Genomic DNA, 20,149 nt, shown 5'->3' with positions numbered 1-20,149 from the left:
CAGGTGTTTGCAGGGGCCCAGCAGCAGGGCACCCAAACCCCAGCCTCGGGACACTGAGCTCAGAGCTCATCCAGCGCAGAGCGAGGCAGAATGGCCTTCCCAGCGGCATCTAACTGGAACACCCTTCTTCTCCATCCGTCCAAAAGGCTGCCTAGTGCGGCCGTCTGGGGTTATGAAAACCAGATAAAAAGAGGTCTCCCTTTTACAGGGAGTCAGGGGCTATCAGTTGCTTAGAAATGGCGGACACCGTTTCCATCCGCCAGGGGCAGACCTTGAACTGGAGCTGATGTTTCAGAGACAGAGACAGAGACAGAGGCCTGGGAAATGGGAACGCTCATTTCTGGACGCGCTCTGTACCTTCTCTTGTCCTCTCCCACGGGCAGGTGGATGCCCGGGGAGCCTTCCCACCACCAACCTGGGCACCTGCGTCCCCATCCTGGGATTTCCCTGAGCTCTTCCTGAGGCCCCGCTACAGGCGTGCAGACAGTGCCTGGGGACTTGTGCTCTGCTTTGTCACAGCTCTGGGAGCCATAGGCCCTTGGCGCACCCCCCATGCCAAGCCTACGGCCAGCTTGGCTCTGTGGCCGCTGGTCTCAGCTCCATTTGTGGACTTGCAGGATTAGGCTAGACCGTTCTAATGTCCCTCTGGAATGTTTCTGCTGGGACCGGATGGCCCATAAGGATTAAGGGAGAGCCTGGCGTAAGGTCTGACTGCTGTGATAGCACCTGTGGGCTGTTGCTGGTAAAATCCCTCAAGAGCAAGATTCACTCCAAAGTGAGGACTGGGTCCTCCACCCACTCCTCCTGAAGGTGCTTGGTGACTCTTGGGTTCGCCCCGGCTTGTGTGTCCATCTCTACCCACTGAGGCTCCAGTCCCAGCTGATCCGCAGCATGGGGGTCCAAGGGAGGTCTTGCCTCAAACAATCAGATGGGGGCCAGAGTCGTATGGGCTTGTGGAGGCCTCTGTGACCCCTTGTTCATGTGGTCACTCACCAGCGGGGTCCCTGCCCTTCAGGGACAAGAGGAAGCCGGAGCTATGTTACCTGGCCTTTCTTAGAGACTGGCCAAAGCCCTCCCCTTTTGGAGCGAAGGGTTGGAGCCTGCGCTTAGAGCCGCTAATGGCCATTCTAGGTAGAAGTGGAGCAATTCCAGTAAAGTGCATGCTTCTGTCAGGCCCTGTGACCTTTTGTGCTGTCCACTTCTCCTGCCCGCTGACACAGTCCCTTAGCTTGTGAGATGTGTCCCTGTGACATGTGTCCAGTGGGCTCTGCACGTGTAAGACACCCTCCAGCCCCCTTACAGGCTGCCCCTGCTGTGGGCACCTTCCCCACAAATGAGTGAGGTCAGAGGTGAGCAGGGCCTCATCCGCCGCATTGTGATGAGCCACGGGGCCTGGGGGAGCCCCTCTCTTGCCACCCCCGGGGCCAAGCAGAAAGTAGGACCAGAGCGTGGGCACATGCACACACCGCCGACCCTGGCTCAGGGGCGAGGCCAGCTCCCTATGCTGTCTGCCAGTCTGCCTTCTCTCCGCTCCTGTCCCTTCGTCCCTCCTCAACAAGAAGTGTCCCCCTCCCTGCCAGGTACAAGGACAGCCTCCACAGGAGACCAAGGAGGAGTGCCTGGGCACCTGTGCCAGCTTCCCCCCTCTTTGCCCTTCCTTCTTTGGTGGGGTGGCGATGGGGTTACTGCAGGAAGGCAGGGGGTGGGGGGTCTGTGCTGTGCTTGTTATTCTCTATGGTCAAAAATGACATCACCTCGCCTGGCTTTCTCTCTCTCCCGCCCCGAACTGCACAGAGATCCCTGTGGCACCGCCGACCACGGCAGCCAGCAGCGTGGAGGAGCCAGAAGGTAGGCTCATTTCTTGCTTTGTGTGCTGTATGGTGGGAAGGGGCAGGGCACTGTAGGGGCTGGAACCCTCTGAACCACCACCAGGGCGCTCCTTGGCATGAGTGGTACCCTAGGCTGGACTGAGGAGGATGGAGCCACAGGGCATTTTTCTAGGAGGCCCCCTCCAAGAGTAAAAGAGAGGGGTGTGTTAGTGCCTGTGGGCTGGTGAGCCTCCCAAGTCCAGGACTCTCAGAGCTGCTCTTCCTGCTCGTCCACCAAAGGTAAGAAGCTGCCGCCAGCCCAACACTGGTCATCGGGGTGGGGGACGGTGACCTGGGACAGGAAGCGAATGACCGTCACTGCCCCTCACCCCCCACTGAGATGGAGCACGTCCTCTGTTGCAAAGGTGGCCCACAAACCACAGCAGGGTCAGCCGCACAGTGACCTGCCCACCAGCAGAAGTCAAAGCTATTTTCATGTCTTGTTCAAGTTGGGACAGATGTCGTGAAATACTGTGTATGTTCACTGTTGCTTCAAAATTACGGAAGTCACCAGACCTGCTGCTACATCCTGATTTATAATCATTAATAAAGAGCACATACATTACGTAACTGTTCCATAAATCTTGGTTTTTGAAAATATTTGGCTAAGTGTATTTTAGTATATTAGTTTCCTTTGTGATGCTGACGAAAGAATGCCCAGCCTAAGAAAAAGTCTTGTAAGAGTTTATTTGAGCCAAAGGGACGACAGATGGCCGGGACACAGAACGTCAGTGCTCTGGAGAACGGCAGCTTTGCAGCTTAGTTTATACGTTAGAATCAAGGGAGAAGCTGTAAGGAGGGGTCCGTGAAGCCCACTGGTGGTAGGTGAAGGGGGCTGGAGAAGGCAGGTCGGGAGGTCTCTAGGACGGGGTAAAAAGTGAAACGGAGAGACAGACTGCTTTGATGTTGGTGGGTACAGGATAGTTACGAACGTGTGTGGCTCGCGGAGGTGGCGCATGAGGCACAGGAGCCCCTGCGGGTGGCGCGGCGCTGTGTGGCGGGCGTGCCCTGAGGGGTCTGGAACAGGAGATCACTACAGTTCCAAGGTCTGCTGTGTTCGCTGCAAAAAGACAATAGACGGCTCACTTAAGGTAAAGATTGATCTTTGCAGGCCTGGGACGCAACTGCCTGCCACTTATAGCTGGGAACTGTATGTTCATTCAGACCATCCTGTGTGGTTATTTTCAGTCTCTGAGTTTGTGAGGCCCACCATGCAGGCCTTCCTGAGCTTGTCAGATTTAGCATGTAGTCTCTTTTTCATCCACAGTAGTCCTATGCATTTTGTTTTATTAAAAAAAATTTTTTTATCCTCACCTGAGGACATTTTTTCATTGCTCTTAGAGAGAGGGAGAGAGGGAGGGAAGGAGGGAGAGACAGACAGCCAAGACACATTGATGTGAGAGAGAAACATCGATTGGTTGCTTTCTTGTATGTGTCCTGACAGAGGATGGAACCTGCAACCTGGGTTTGTGCCCTGATGGGGAATTGAACCCGCGACCTTTCAGTCTCTGGGACGATGCTCCAACCAGCTGAGCCACACCAGCCAGGGCCCTATGTATTTTGTTTTTGTATTTAAAGATATTCCTGTGAGAGAGTGTCCGTGGGTGTCACCGGTCCTTGGCACAAGACAGTCACATAGGGCTCAGAGCCTGGCTGGCTGGGGCTCCATACGGAGAGCAGGCCGGGTTTGTCCCCACTGTCTCAGTCCTGGGGTCCAACAGGTCTCTGTGTACTAGTACTTGGAGTAGGAGTGGGAACGGGGGACAGGAAGAGTGACAGTGGGGCCCCAGTGGACGTCAGTGCCAACGCTGGGGACCCCTTCCCTCCTCCCCTGGGAGCACTGTAGGGCCGTGCGGGGGAGGCTTGCACTCCATGTCGTTGCCCGAATATTTCAGAATAAAAACTGAACTTTCTGAGGATTGGCAGCACACTGGAAACTTGAGAGGAAACAGATTTCAAACTTGCATATATGTGCAATCAATAGACAGCCCCCACATAGGAAAGGACAGAAGAGCATTTCACAGAGTGCTGAGGCCCCACGGGGGAAACCCAGAGATCGTTTGGTCTTGGGTCATTGGGTCGAGCCTTCAGTCACCTTTGTTTGAGGAGAAATGGTGCTGGAGGAGGCAGCCTGGCAGGCACCTGGCAGGCGGGGTGATAGAAACCCACACAGGGGACGAGGAAGCTCTTCCAGTAAAAATGCAATTCAAAGGAACCTCCCTGATTCAGCACAGTTTTGAAGTGAGAAGACACTTCCATTTCATGGAGTCTTGACTCTTGCTTCCTCGATGTGACATCAGTCTCATCAGAGCTCACCTGGAGTGACACAGGGGACGAGGAAGCTCTTCCAGTAAAAATGCAATTCAAAGGAACCTCCCTGATTCAGCACAGTTTTGAAGTGAGAAGACACTTCCATTTCATGGAGTCTTGACTCTTGCTTCCTCGATGTGACATCAGTCTTGTCACAACTCACCTGGACGAGCCCCTTGGGCCGTGCACCCCGCTTGCCCAAGGCCGAGGCAGATAGATCCTCGTCATCCCTCGCTCACCCCCCATTTTTCCAGTCCATGCAACTTCACCGAGGATTTCTTGCAGGGGGTTTTGGCTGTTTTCCTTGCAAATCAGAAATGGGCAGTTGCAAAAACATAGAGGGGAAAAGAAAAACAATCATGAGATTTCTGTACAGCCACAAGACGCTAGTATACAGCGTGCCGTGATCTTTGCTCAGCCGGGCAAAAGGTTCCCGAGCCAGTGCTGATGAATGCTTGCAGCGTCCTCTTTGAACAGTCTTTTGTAGCAGGTCCTGGTTAGTTAACTTTTCTGACTGCCTCTGGTTTTGTTACTGGTTATTTCCTTTCTTCTTTCTGAACCTTTAAAACCACGATTTAAACGGAAGCAAGCAGTAAGCAAACCCTTACAAGCGCTTTGCTCACAGGTGGGCTGCTTACCGCTTTGACCAGAGCCTTTCGGACCTTCTCGGCGGCCTGTGGATGCCCAGGATCCCCGATGCTCACACCAGAGAACTGGGGCCACGCCTGGGCCTCAGGCGCTGGACTCGGGGCCTGCCACCGCACACGGGCTTGCCTTGTCTCAGGAGGCGGAACAAGGCGGGCAGGAGGCCAGGGGGCCCCCTGGGAAGCCGGGCCTGGGAGCACAGCACTTCCAAGCCTGTCAATTCTTGCAGTGTTTGAATAGGGAAGGCCTCTGTGCCAGGCTGCCTGAGAAAAGCTTATTTACTTTTGCCTGCATAACAGAGGAGAATTAATAAACCGAGAATTTGTCCTGAAAGCTGACGGACATAACCTTGCCCTGAACCCATCCCCTTGAAGGGCCAGCTCACTTAGAGAATGCGGTCCACCTGCTGTCGGAGCTGGCTGGAGCCCCGTCGTGGGGCGGGGAGGCGAGGCCGCCATGATCGTGGGAGGTCTGGGGCCAGGGGCCCAGGAGGGGACCCAGCTGGAAGGTAGTAAATAGGGACCACCCACTCCAAACCCACCTACTTCTGGGCTAAGAAAGGGTCCCCTGCCCCCCATTGGCTTTCATCAGCTGTGGTCGTTGTTGATTGCACATTGTTTGGGTTTGTGGAGACCACTTGGCTCAGTGGGATGAGCCCCAATGTGGACCGGGGGGATCTTGGGTTGATTCTCTACTGACTGTGAGGCCTTCGACACACAAAGACTTCTCCTTTCTGCCTTTCTCCTCTGGGGGGTGGGGGTGGGGTGGCTTCCTTGCCCTACTTCTTGGGGTAGGAATGCCCTTCTTTCTTCTCTCAGTAAGCTTTCTTCCTCTTCAGAAATGCCTGCCTGCTCTCCTCTGCCTCTGATGAGCAGTTTCTCCCACAGTACCTTGCAGAGGTCACCGTGGGCAGAGGCGCTGGTGGATAGTTAACCCGTGGCTGGGGTAGGGCCTGGTATCTAGCATTTGCCACCTTCCCTGGTGTAAACACTCCCTTGTGGCTGGTTTCAGACACCCTGTCTGATGTCACTGAATGAATACAGGGTTGGGAAGAGATGTGTGTGATTGGCTTCCAGAGCCCACGTGGGCTGACCACCCAGCATTGCCTGTGGCCTCCCGGGAAGTGGAACATAGTCACAGGAACACGAAACCACAGTGGGAGCAGGGGCTCCTCTCAGCAGGGCGAGAGGCTGCTGGTCTTGGACTGGAGTCCTCGGTGCCAGGGAGCTCGGCTGTCCTTTGAGTGGAAGTGAGACTCAGGATGGAGATGCAAGTGCAAGGAGCCAGCTCCTGGGCTCCCCATCTCTCGACAGGGTCTTGAGTCCTCTCTCTGGGCCCTGTCTCCACATGGCATTTCCCCCATTTGGGGCCCTACACAGTGCCTCCTGCAACCTGTGGCCCCAGCCTGGGGGTGGAGGGGACTGTACAGATGTCACATCTGGTGGCTTCTCGGCGCCTCCAGTTTTTCACGGAAGAAAGTTGGGTTTATATAGACCTGCAACCTAGTTAAGCTTGAGTTATTCCCATTTTACTTCTCCAGGATAGGGAATAGGTGGGTGATTATGGAAAACACGCTGATGAGACTTGGGAGCATTGTCGGCCAGGTGCCGGGGAGTGGGATGGGGGAGGAGAGGACACCGAGCAGCTGCCTGAGACCTGATTTCTGCCTCATCTTGATCCTCCTCTGTAAAACAGGGTGATGATAACCCTGTCTGGTAGGTTGTTGTGGGATTCAATGGGATGATCCAGATAAAGCTTTTGGTTCAGTGATGGGCTTATCATACAAGCTCAATGAAAAACCAGTGGAAGAACCAATGGGCCCACATGGAAAACACAAACACCACAGTGCATCAAGGGTTTAAACTGAGTCAAGGTCTCTGTCAGCTCCTTGCTGAGAAGGTGGCATTGGCAGTGGGTGGTGTCGGCATGAGGACAAGTGTGCAGAGTGGAAATAGACAGCTCTTGAGGAGACCTTGGGGGAGAATAGGGGGCTGCCCAAGGCCAGGGCAGCTGAGGGAACTGCCAGTGGCCTTGTCATCTCCCCCAGCAGCTGATGTTACTTAGACCCTGAACCCAGCAGAGTTGAAGACTAGAAATCATTAAAGGTCAAGTGCTTGACTTCATAATAGCCAAAAGGTGGAAACAGCTCAAATGCCCGTCAGTGGAAGAATGGAGAAGTGCAGTGTGGCATGTTCATGTAATAGAATAGTATTCAGCCATGAAAGGGAGTGAGGTACTGACGCAGGCTGCAACTTGGATGAACCTTGAGAACATTATGCTGAGTGAGAGAAAGCAGATGCAGAAGGCCACAGAGTGTGTGATTCCATTGATATGAGATGTCCAGGATAAGCAAATCCAGAGACAGGAACTAGATTAGTAGTTGCCAGGGACTAAGGGAGAAGGAAGGATGGAGAGGAACTATTTGATGGGTACAGGCTTTCCTTTTGGGATGATGCTAATGTTCTAGAACTAGGCAGTGATGATGTATTTCGCATCATCGTGAATGTACTTCATGCCATGAATGGAACTGTTTAGAAATGGCCACACTGCCAAGTGCTTGAGATCAGAGGCCAAGGGTAAAGTGACTCTGGCTTGTTGGGTTGAGGTGAGTGAAGAGACAGAGCCGTGGAGCCAGGGTGCTGGGGTGTGGGCGTGCCTTCCTGTCCCCTTGCTTACTGGGAGAGTTTGGGGGGCAGGGGGTGTCTCAGCACCTGCCCATCCCATCTGCAGACAGGAATAGCTCAGCCAACAGCAGAAATGGCTGACTCCTCTGTTGCCTTCCAGACATACAGCAGTGGCCACATGGCCTTGCGTTAAGTAGAGAAGATCTGGCTGCATAGCCTGCAGCCCCTTCCTCCTTTTGGGTCCTAGGAGCCCCAGGCTAGGGAGCCAGCCTTCAACACTCCTGGCATAGGAGAAGGGGACCCATGGGTACTTGGGGTGGGGGCACTGACTGGAGCGTGGCTCACTGGCTGTGTGGATGACCCATGCCACTTATAAGAAGGAGGTCTGGTAATGGCTGAGGCCAGGTTTCCAAAGCATGGTATGAGGCAGGATGTCGGGCTGTCCACAGTCAGTTGTTTAGGAAATGATCACGAGGTAATTACCTGAGGAGATACTGAGCCAGACCCATGATAAAAGAGACATAGGTTATTCTGGCTAAATGAAGAAGAGATGACGTTTGCGTAATACTTACTCTATGCTAGTCACTCTTTTTAATTATTAGCCATTTAATCATCTCTTCCGCCCATGTCTTGTTACCCCTGTTTCACGTGGGGAAATGGGCGCAGGTCGGCTAGTGAGCACTAACACGCGGCTGGCGTAGCTGGGGTTCTGGCTGAGATCTCCCAGCCTCAGAGTCTGGGCCCAACATTGACCTCTGCGTTGTTCTGCCTCAATAGTTATGCTAGCTGGTCAATTTAGGATAATTTTTTAGTATTTCTGACCACGTGGTAACATCCCACCAAGACAAACTCATGTGTCTGCAGGGGACCTGAAACCAAGGTAAAGTGCAACCAGTTAAAAGCCAGTGTGTTCGGCAGGTGCCAGTTCCAGTGGCTCTCGACAGGGTGTGGTTGGTCGGCTGTGGGGCTGCCTGGCTGAGGCCACGCATCTGGGCCTGGGAGAACCAGGCGCCAGAGCTCTGCGCCTTAGGGCACAAGGCAGCCTGAGTGAGAGGGGGCAGCTGAATCAGCTTAAACCAGAAAACCATGGGGGGAAAGGGGGGAAGGGGTTCATGGTGACAGCCCTGCATCGTTAAAACGTGCTTGTAGAGAATCGCTGAAAATTGCTAAGAATTCTGCAGGGCGTCCATTACAAAATGAACATACAAAGGTCAGTAACTTATGTATCAGCAATAACTAGTTACAAAACGGTGTCATAGCAACTGAAAAGCATATAATGCACTATCTGGCCTATAGTAAGTGCTCAGCGAAGGCACATCATTTTTATGATAATGGGAACAAAATCCCAATTAGAATAGCAACAGAAATATAAAACACACAGAAATGAATGTAGCAATAAAAGTACATAATGTATATCAAAGCATAAAACTTTCCGAAGGACACTAAAGGAGACCAGGAAAAAAGGGAAGATCTTACTATGTTCAGGGAGGGCAAGACTTAAAATTGTGAAATGTCAATTCTCCTTGAAATAATCTATAAGTTTAGCATAATTCTAGTCAAAAATTCCAATTGAATGATTCTTAAATTCAGCTTGAAAAATAAATGAGAATAGCCAATAATTTCTTTTTAAACCAGAGTAATAAATGGTGACTTGCTCTACTAGATTATTAAAATATTGTGAACAGAACATTTAAAATAGTGTGATACTGGTATAGGAATAGAGAGATCACAGAAGTGGAGTAGAAAGCCAGAAATAGACTCAAACATAAACCTAAGAACTTGGTATGGTAAAGCTGTGATTATAAATTGCTGAGGAAAGGCTGATCAGGTGCTGGGAAAAGTGGCTATTTAAAAATAATAAAATTAAATTTCTATGTGATGCTGTAAGCCAACATAAATCCCAATGAAAATATTTTAATGAATCCTTAAAAGTTCTAAGAATAAAACATGTCAACATCAATGTAATCTTGGGGTGAGGGAGACTTTCTAGATATGATGCAAAGGTCGGAAATTATAAAGGGAAAGATTTTAAGCAGATAAAAATAGAAAACTTCTGTACTGAAAAACTCAATTAGTAACGTAAAAGGCAAGCGAAAAGCTGAGAAAAATATCTGTGACATGGATGACCAAAGATTAATATCTTCAATAAATAAAGAGCATTTACAATTCAATAAGAAAGAAAGAGCTTCTAATAGAAAATTAAGCTGAGAAAATGGACTACAGATTTGGGAAATTTAGGGAATTTGTACAAATGGCAATAAACACCTGAAATATTACACTCTCTCTAGTTAATAATAAAGAAATAACATTAGCAAGAATACCATTTACAAAAAAAAACAACAACACATTCAATTGACACCATTTAGAAAACAAAAAGTAGTTCCCAGTGTTGAAAGAGTTGAGGAAATAGGCACTCACCTACTCTGGTGATGGAAGGGCAATTTGGTGCCACTTTTATGAGGGGTGATTTGGCATCATGTATCAAAATATATCTCTGGCCCTATCATTTCACTTCTAGGAATTTAGGCAAAGGAAACAGTGACGTGTGCCAAGATTGAGCCACAAGGTCGCTCACTGCAGCATTGTCTATAACAACAAAAGAGAGAAACAACAAAGTGTCTTTTAGGAGAGTTTTAGTTACTCAGTCATGGGAGATCCATAAAATTATGTTGTAAGAGAATATTTAAATAGGAAATGGAAAGGTACAATATATTGCCAAAGCAGATTACTCAACAGATTACAAATGGAGGGTCAATTTGGTGAAAATTGACTGGTTTACAGAGTATTTCAAATAAATTATTTAATTATGCTCATATATGTCTGTGGTTCTCAGCCAGTGACTCTTTTGCTCCCACCGGACACTTGGCCATTTCTGGAGACATTTTTGATTGTCACAACTCAGGGAAGTGCTACTGACATCCCATGGGTAGAGGCCAGGGATGCTGCTAAACGTCCTGCAATGCACAGGGCAGCCCACCCACAACCAAGAATTGTCCGACCCCAAATGTGAATAGTGCTGAGGTCAAGAAACTCTGTATATTTATACAGGGTAAAATCTGTGTTCTCTTTAAAAGTACGAAGGAGCGATGCCACTGTAGCCATAGATAACCAGCTCTTTTGTGGGTTACACAGTATATTGAAACGGATGTAGCGGAGGGTTTAGAAAGTTTATGTTTTGCCAAATCAGCAAGCAATTTCTGTGTGATCCTAGGAAATGCTATGTTCACACAGGATATGTTCGCCTGGTCCTTTTCCCGTGGTGAAATGTAGCCCAACCTAAAATGAAATTTATTCCAAGTTCTGAGTTTTACTATGAATTACTGTATTTTGAATTAACTTGGTTTAACTGATGGTTAAACTTTTTATTGTGAAAAATAACAGAGAAGGAGCGAGATGGCGGTGAATACCCGCCCGTGCCTCTCAACTGGACTTGCTGCTCCATTTGCTTCAACAGCCTTCTTTGCGCTCACATATTTTAGAGAGAAGCTGACATGATACCCTTTCACCCCCGAATCTTTCAGAACGACATCTCTGAAAACACCCTTCTCCCCATTCTCCTGCATCTCCTCAGCAGCATCGTCACCCCTGGCAAAATGAACAGTTCTTTAATGTCATCTGATAACAGTCCGTCTTCACACTTGCTTGGTTACCCCCCGAATGTCTTCTGCAGTTGGTTTGCTCAGTAGTTCAGTCACTAAAGCTCTATGCAATGATGCGCCTCACAAGGCACTGTATTTAGAAGTGCATCTGGGTCCCCGGGCAGGGGCTGCTTTTGCGGATACAATGCATATGGAGTGGCGTGTCTAACGAGATGTGCTGCCCACATGTTACATGTCATCATCATTAGTCTGATGCTTTTAGAGAAGAGGCAGGGCACCTGCACGCGGAGGGGACAAGGCAGTAAATCCTTGCCACACTTCTCCATGGGTGAGCAGAGGGTGCAGAAGCTGGGAGGCGACAGTGGTGATTTAAGGTGCTCGTCCAGGGTCGGAGGCGGGTTTCTTGAGCCTTGTAATGGCGGGGGTGGGGGGAGTCAGTTTTTTCAGGGGCGGGGTGGTGGTGGTGGGGCTGTCCTGTGCATTTGGGATGTCATGAGGCGTCTCTAGCCTCTGCCCTCAGACTTCCTGACATTAGTCTGGTCCGCCCGAATGCTCCCGGAAAGGAAACCAGAGCCGGAGCTAAGGGGACAGAGGGACCTCTGCGTGGGACCTGCTCGCTCTGCCCTGACTGGAGACCACACTGATCTCATGTGTACTAGGTTGGACTGAATGGAATTGCCGTTTCATTTGACTAATTGTGACCCACAAAAATGGCGATTTCACATGGTCCAGCTCATCGTTTACTGCCCCTTGGCCAGGAGACCTTGCTCTGGACCACCTGCATGAAGCAGTTTCTCTCCTTCCTTCTTCCTGTCTGTCTGTCCTTCCTCTGACTCTTTTTCTCTGCCTTTCTGTGTGTCCTTGTCTCCCTCTGTCTGTCTTCTCCAGCCTTCTCCACCATCATCCTTATCCCCTTGCTCTCCCCCTCCATCTCCCCCCTTTTCTCCCCTTTATTGGGGCTGCACAAAGGGCTGGGGCAGAGGTCAGGCTGGGGGTGAGCAGTGCTGGGAGGGCTCATCGGCCCCCACCCCTGCCAGGGGTCTGGTCACCCCAGGGAGCACAAAGGAGCCATTTGCATTGCGTGTTCCAGGCCTCCCATTGTTTCTGTGGTGGGGGGGGCCTTTGCAGGTGGAGCTGCCACCGGCTGGAGGAGGATAAAGGGATGAGCGGGGAGGCCAGGGGGGCAAGTGGGGGTGGAATATTTAGCCCTTTTTCCCACTGGGCACTCGAGGGGGGTGGCTGATGGGAATGGGACAAGTGACAGGTGTCAGTGAGAGAGAGGATTGGAATCCCCAGGACCCGCCCCCATGTCACACACATGTCACAGGGTCTTTGCTGGCAGAGGAGGGGGTATGCAGGCTGCAGAACTGGGCTGAGGCAGGGTGGATGCAGAGACATGTCGCCCCGCCTAGGGTGGCCCCTGCCCACAGCTGTGCCTGACACCGTCTTGGGGCTCCCTGTCGAGGGTGCGGGCTGGGGACCGGTGGGAGGGGGGCTGCACAGTAAGCTGGCTGTGCGGGGCACCCTGGCGCTCGGGCCTCGGCACACAGACAGCCCTCTCACCTGTCAGGGTTGCTATCAGGCTTGGCCAGGAGAACCTCAGCAGCCACGGAACTGGAGTGAGTCAAGTCCCCAACCCCAGAGGTGGGGGGTGGGCAGCACCCTCAGTGGTCTCTCTGATTTCCTAAAAACCCTGCCAGGCTTAACCTATATCAGTCTGCCCAGGCTGCTGTGACAAAACACCACAGACTGGTGGCTTAAACCACATTTATTTTCTCACAGTTCTGGAGACTAAAAGCGCAAGATCAGGGTCCCAGTGTGGTCGGGGTCTAGTGAAGACCGTCTTCCTGGCTTGCAGACTGCTTACTTTGTGTCCTCACAGGGCCGGGAGAGAGCTTGCTGGTGTCTCTCCCGATAAGGGCCCTAATTCCATCTTGAGGGCCCCACCCACTTGACCTCATCTAACCTGCTGACCTCCAGAGGCCCCACCTCCAAATACCATCCCACTGGGGGTTAGAGGTTCAACACAGGCATGGCACAATTCAGCCTATAGCAAGCAGTTAGAGCAAAAATCTTAAGTACAATCATTTACTTAAGAGCATGGATTTTGAGTATTTCATGATCCTCCCCCCACCCCAACTAAAGTGTCCTGAAGGCCACCTGATAGCTTTGGGCTGAGTCTTCTCAATGAAATGAGGGAATGGGGCTTAACTGATCAATGTGGTCCCCTCCCAGCTCAAAATTCCCTGGGTCCTCCCTGGTTGGGAGGCCAACTGGTCACAGGGCCTGGTGGCCACAGAGTCCTGGCCTCAGAGACACTTTCAGGACTGTGTTGAGGGGCCTGTGGGTGGTTTGGACCAAGAAGAGTGCCCAGACCCAGGGGAGGGAAGGAGAAGAGAAGGGACTGGGGACATGGACTTTCAGAGCTGGAAGGACCAACATGGCCTTCAGGCCAGGGAAGCTACCACCTGCCCCCTACTCCCTCTAGTGTGATGCTCATCCTGACCCCAACCCCATCCCCACTTCCTGTTGAACAAAACTGCTGTCTGTTGCACTGTCCCTGTGTTCCTGAAGCTACAGGTACGGCCACATGAAACAAGTCCCTGCTCTGCCTGACGGTGTGACCACACAGACAGTGGACCTTGTGCTTTGCCCCCAGGGCAGAGGGCACGCAGAGCCTGGATTCTGTAACAGCAGTGGATCCGCATCTCAGGAGGAGCAATGTCCCTTCCTGTTCCCTCCACTGGGGAGGTCAGCTTCTCCCTAGGGGACATGGTGGCAAGTGTCATTTGCACTGTTCTGTGGTCTCTATTCAAGAGTCCGGTGTATGGTAGGATTGAGGAAAGGAGAAAGCCTTTTTGTTCGTAGAGACGAGAAGTGAACCAGGGTCTGAAATGAATGGATTTTGTGCAGTGGGGTATCTGAAAACCAGAAATGTGCTAGAGCCAGCACGCGCCTGCTCATACCGGCTCATGGGGGCTTACTGTGGGCACCTCTTCCCAGCTCGGTGCTCAGGGCATCATGCTGGTAGCTGGATATGGGCGTGATGGGAATATTTACACCTTGGAAATGGGCACATGTACAAATCAAGGCTTTTCTTCCCAGAGAGCTGGTTGCTAGATATTTTCAGCATTTCTCCCAAAAGGCATCCTGGGAGTGGAATTTTGGATCATGATGCCAGTAGGAAACCTAGAGATAGTTCATATGATCTGGCCACCACGTTTGACAGATGGGAGATGAGGCCCAGAGAAGAATGGTGACTTGCCCTAGGGTCGATGGCAGCTCCGATGAGAACCCAGTTTCCCAACCTTGTTAACCACAGTACCTCAAGCAAGCATCCTTCCAGGTGGTAAGCTGTGGAGAGAAATCAGACCTGGGGGCTTAGAAAAGATTCTTCTTGCTGAAGAGAGGTTAGAAGTTCATGCATGTTTGAAGTGGCGCCTTTAGTGACACCCTGTCCTATTTCCTCTTTGTGGCAAATGGATGGGGTGTTCTCAGCAGAAACTACTGAGGAAGTGAGGGAGGCAGGACAGGGCACGGGAAGAAGCTAGAGAAACGTGGATTCAAGAAAAGTCAGGTCTCGGCGTGACCCCACGGGAAGCGCTGGAGAGTGAATTGTGCCAAAGTTGTCCTGCTTAAAAGCAGGAGGGCTGGGCAGTTCTACCTGTTCATGTAGTTGGCCATTGACTGTGGACTGCCCCCCGGGGAGGGATATGTATAACGTCCCAGATATTTCCAAGCAGAGCAAATTTTATCAGCCAAGGGCGAGCCTTCAGAGAAAGTGCAGATGTGAGCCATTAGCCGCCAGCCCCTGCAGCAGCTGGCGGAGGGCAGACTGGCCCAGTAGAGGGGCTCTGGGCGGGGTACCAGCCACCTCTGCCTACTTGGTAAGTTATTTGAGGAGAAGGCAAGTTTTACTGGAATTTAGGGACCATCTGTGGATTTCTGTTTTGTCCACTCTCCAGCAAAAAGACCTGGCAGTTGTTCTCTGGGGCACCATGTCCTCTCTGATGTCCATCCAACCGGTCATTGAGTCATGACAGTCTTCTGATGTCCCTCATATCTCTTCTCTGCCATGCATACCGCTGCTGGTGATGACCTAAGACAAACTCTCTTTGCTTTCTACCACTCTGTATTGGCCGGGGCAAGCTACACATGTAATATGCAGCCCAACCGTCCATCACAACATCACAGGTGTCCTGGTTGGGTGGCTGCCTTCCAAGCAGTGAGCCAGGGGTCCAGGCTTCTCCCGGCATGTGGTTCTGCTATCCTCTAGGGCCTCGGACTCCTTGCTGGTTTGGAAAGAGCATGGGGGAATAAGTCGGAGAATTTTCCTGGCTGGGCCTGGAGGTGTCAAGCATCACTTCTACCCATGTCCCATTGTCCAGAACTTAATCACATGACCACACCTAACCACAAGGGGTGCTGGGTAATGTAGTCTATAAGCCCAGGAGGAAAATGAAATGGTGTTTGGTAACGACATACAGCCTGCCTTCGCCACAGACCTTTTTGTTCACTCTGCTGACTTCATGGGCGTCTGTGGCCACCTCTCATTATGGACCCATCGTTAGAGACATCAGAAAGGGATGGTGAACTCTAAGGATCTTTTTCTCTGTGTAGGAAGCAGCCTTGGCTGAGGGATGTGCATCTTGCATGACAGCTGCCTGGGCTGGGGTGTAGGCCCACCCAGGGAACTAAGCAAAGGCGACACTGGGTTCCAAGGCATGACCTCATTGGCACCGGCTAACTGGCCAACCAAGCAGCCAGCGCACGCACAGGGCTACAAGCATCCCTGTCTTTCATGACCTTCCCAGTGAGCCCCGGCTTAGTCTCCCCCTCTTCCGCTTTGCTGAATCCCCCTTCTGTGCCGACAGCAAGTCTAGGCCGTGTCCGCCATTGGCTCTCGCTGGAAAAGCGTATCCAGAGCCAACTGGATCCCCACTGGGACAGCTTTGTTTTCCCTGCTGAACACAAAACCCCCTGTTCACTTGGAGAGCCGACAAGGAGACCCCACGGGGCTGGCCCTGTGGGAGCAGATACCAGTGAATACCGTGCCCGAGTGGCTTCAGCTTATTAAAGCCAAATACACAGGCTAGCTCTGCCCTCCGAGCGGGAGGCAGAATGGAGGGCACAGAGCTGTTACACAGCGGATTAGCAGCCGGGGACTGACGGAGGCAGGTGCAGCCTTTTCTGCAATTTGGAAGGGTTTATGAAATACTGATCCTGTGCTCGATAAATCCTTCCCTTGGCCTCGTCTGGGCTACAGGCTGAAAATGGGGATTTCTTGTTCATCCAAGCTCAGTAGTGGTTTTGAGGACACCCTCCCTGCCCCACCTCCCAACATTCCTTGGGAATCCTGATCCAAGGATTTTTACACTTGTCTGTCTGTTCATTTTCTCTTCATTCATTCATCAATTTTGCACATTCACTGAGGGCTTGTGTTAGGGGCTGGGGTTACAGAGATGCTTGTAGGACATGGAGCTCTGAGTTCAAGGGACCCTGGTTTACTACACCAAGAAAGGCACATAAACAGATGGTTCTAATTCAGGCCGTCACCTGTTAGAGTAGATCCAGTGAGCACGTGTGAGCAGATGCCCACGTGCTCTTCTAGTGCCAGGCTTGGCTAAGAGGCAGCTCTGTCTGTTCTGCCCTCATTCAAGCGTTAAGTCCAAGGTGGCTCGTCAGCCCTCCAGGTGGGCTGCTGCCGCCTGATGGCACTGATGACCTGCAAGGAGAGCCAGTGGCGTAGCTAGAAATAAGTTGGGGTCCACCAGCAAAGCCTCAACAAAGTCTGTCTTCTGTGGCAGAATTTGCATCTTGAAGAAAGCTTGGGGGGCTGTGTTCCTGGGCTCTGATGTAGGTCCGGTCTCCATGTCTTTCCCTTACAGAGGTGGAACCCCCACCCGGCCCACTTGCCCTGGTCAAACACCCCTCACCCGGCCCAGCTCATCTGCAGTGAGCAGAAGTCTGTCCGTATCCTCCACTGAGGTTTACAGAGCTCACCTCTGGTGCAAGAGTTTTGACCTTTGACTCTGGCAAAATCTGTTTGAACTTGTTCTGTGGCTGAAGGTTTCAATGAGCACTTACAGTGGGGAGGGCGATGAAGGGGCGGGTTTGGACTTCAGGGCCACCATCAGGCCCAAGCGCAGAGGCGCATGAAATGCAGAGGCTCTGAGCTACCTTGTCCCCAGGGCCCAGGTAGCTGTTTCCCAGTTTCTAGTAGGAGCTGGTGCTTTTGGGTGCCACGAATGGAGCTGAGTGGCATGTCCCACACCTGCAGCCTCCTTGGTAGGTGGAAGCTGGTTAGTCCTCTGCCCACCAGAATCGTCTTGGAAGCCCTTCCAGGTAGCCTGTGTGTGAGCTTCATTGCTGCAGGTCGGGGACAACCCTTGTGGGGAGCCTGTGGGACCCACAGCCAGGCCTGAGCCCCAGAGGCACATCCTTCCCTCACCCCTCTGGTCTGTGGATAGGGGGTGGGAGTCAGGGGAACTGACTGAGGGTGTACTCTGAGACCGGGAGACAAGGGGAGCACCAGCTGGAAATCCTCTGTTTGGGGAGTTCCTGGAGGCAGAAGAGATGGTTAAGAAACAGAAGACTGGTATAAAAGATGAACTTGGCCGTCTTATTGAAGCCTAGGTGTATCCCGGTGGGGAGTGCAGGGCAGGGATGATGTTCATTGGCCTCTCGGTGACCCTTAGCCTCTCGGCTCTTCAGTGGCTCCTGGGGAGGACTGCCAGGCCTCTGCCTGGAATGTGAAGACTCGTCACACCTCCTGCAGGAGGGCCTTTGGGTCTGTGTTCATGTGGAGTATATAGAGAATCCTTTACTTTTCAAAGCAAACGTGGTGCCTTTATTCTCCAGGTGAGAAAGTAGTGGGGTCTGGTCCCGACGGGGAGATTTCAGTGTCTGCCACGGTTCTTGTGTTGGAGGGAGCAGCCCCCATAACTACGGTTTTCAGACACCTGAGGCGGAATTCATTGAATCACCACATACCTTTTTTAATTTTAACCATTTTAGATGGAAACCTTTCCCAAAGGCATCACAGGTTTCCTGTGCTGTTCACATGGGGTGTGGGTGCAAAGTGCTTCGGTGAGGACTGCCCAGGTGTGGACTCGTCACTGCCCCTAGAGACGGGCTGAGTGCCAGCTGGGTCGCGTGGATGGGACATGGTCTCCCTCTGAAGAGGAGGCGGAGCCTGCAGGCGGTTTGTGCGGCTGGTGGCAGAGCAAAGTCTGCAGCCACCTCCGTGGTGGAATCAGCCCTCTCAGCATAGTTCACACTGGCTGGGAGCACCGGGGTGCGCAGCCGAGGGTCCGGAGAAAATTCTGGATGCCCGGAGCTGGTTCAGCCCACTGAGGTCCCCTGCCTGCAGTCAGGAGGGCTTTATGCATCCCCAAAGGATCTGGGCAAGAGGCTTTAATCTAATTACATGCTTTATTTGAGCCAATTTGTTTTCCAATCCATCTTGTTCAGCAAGAAGAAAGAACATGCTGGGGACTCAACGGCACCCTCTGGTTCCAAGTGGAGAAGGGGCTGTCGCCTCACCTCCCGTGGCCAGGGAGACCCTGACCTCTCCCAGCCGGCCTGCCCACCCCTACCCCAGGCCACAGGCCGCCCTGGCCTGAAGGAGCAAGCTGGAGCCGGTCGGCCGCTTCCATCCGCGCTGGGAGGAGAAGCGGGGCCTGCTGGTCCCCCCTCCAGAAAGCCCAGCCCAGGCGCCCGTTCCTTCTCCTTGCAGAGTCCCCGTGCACCAGGCAGGGCTGAAACCTGGCGGGCGCCCCGGGCAGCAACCAGGCAGGGACTGCTCGTTCCCCAGGGCCGCCCCAGCTCAGAGCCCTCTGGCTCCTCCTGCACGAGCTGCCCTCAGGATTCCAGGCTCAGTGTTTTAAATCTGCAAATCAATTTTTCATAATAAGGCAGGGGACTTAGAATCTGTGTCATTAAAGTCCAAACAAAACACCAACGCCCTTCACACTGCCTCGGGGAGGGGACAGGTCTCGGCTCCTGCTGTTCTCCCCGAGTGTCAGCTTCTTTGTTTTGCAGCATTTCCCAAAACTGCTGTCTTTGGCCCTCTCTTCAGAATCCTGCTTTGGCCTTTGCTTTCCTGCTGTCGACACAGCCTTGTTCCTCGGGCAGGTTCCCTTGCAGGGCCTGGTGTCTTCTGCCCTTGGACTAAGGGAGTGAAGGACCTGCTGGGGCTGCAGGCCTCGTCGCCGGCCACAAGTGCAACTCATTTTATTCAACTCATTTGGCAGATAATTTTGAGAGCTTGTATGTGTCCTGTGCCCTGCGGAGTCTTCAGGGAGCGAGGCAGAAAATAAAGCAAATGGACAGATGTGTGACTGCATGGTGACAAGTGCTGGGAAGGAACCAGGTCTCCTAAAGATGAGTTTGCTTTTCAGGACAGCCAGAGGTCAGTCAGTACATACTTGGTGACAGATTTAAAGAAATTTTTAAAATCGGGTGTACCAGGCATACGACGAGATTGATTTCCATAATGATCGCTAACATCTTTTTAGAGCTTATTACGTCAGGCTTCATCTCACTAGAACTTCAGAGAATTACGTACTCTTACCCCTGATTTCATTAGTGAGGACTCTGCGGCTCAGAGAGGTACAGTAATGTGCTCGTGGACACACGGCGTGACAGTCGCAGGACCAGCATCTGGAGTTCCTCCCTTGCCTGCCTGCTAACTGCTGCCTGGCACCCCGCAGCCCCAAGTTCATCACTATCCTGAGACAGACCATTCCCACCGCTGCAGGGAATTACGTCCTGGGTCCAGGTACCGGCAGTCTGTCCAGCGGACACCCCAGAACCCCCAAACAGCAGGCTGTGACATGCAGAGAAGCCCTGTGGCCCAGAGCTCCAGGGGCTGTGTTTCAGGTGTCACCTGTGCGTCCTGACACAGGTGTCAGGGCCACCTGATTCCTGGTGCATTCGAGCCCTCTCCAGTCCAGGTCATGCCCTCTTTGTTGTCAGAAAGCTTAGCAGGTTCAAAAGGTGCCTAAAAGCCCCTCACCTGGGCTTTCTCACAGGGGGTCCCCAGAGTAGCTGCAAAGGGAGCTGACTGTGTCTTTCAGCTGGGATCCCGTATGGGGGTGCT

The 20,149-nt window shown here is 52.2% G+C and overlaps 1 protein-coding gene across 3 annotated transcripts in view; it reads left to right on the top strand.

The window, feature by feature from the left end:
- The window catches only part of NTN1 (netrin 1), a 188,736-nt gene that overhangs the window by 142,779 nt on the left and 25,808 nt on the right, over positions 1-20,149 (top strand). For all 3 annotated transcript variants that reach the window (XM_090291090.1, XM_090291089.1, XM_090291088.1), the window contains exon 5: positions 1,795-1,848. In XM_090291090.1, coding sequence (XP_090147216.1) covers positions 1,795-1,848 — 54 coding nt within the window. The remainder of the gene's footprint in view (positions 1-1,794; positions 1,849-20,149) is intronic.

This window comes from Furipterus horrens, unplaced genomic scaffold (genome assembly GCF_987537825.1).
Source record: "Furipterus horrens unplaced genomic scaffold, mFurHor1.1.pri manual_scaffold_11, whole genome shotgun sequence".
Lineage (NCBI taxonomy): Eukaryota > Metazoa > Chordata > Mammalia > Chiroptera > Furipteridae > Furipterus > Furipterus horrens.
The sequence above is the reverse complement of the archived record's forward strand: the minus strand, read 5'-3'. Positions and strand labels throughout refer to the sequence as shown.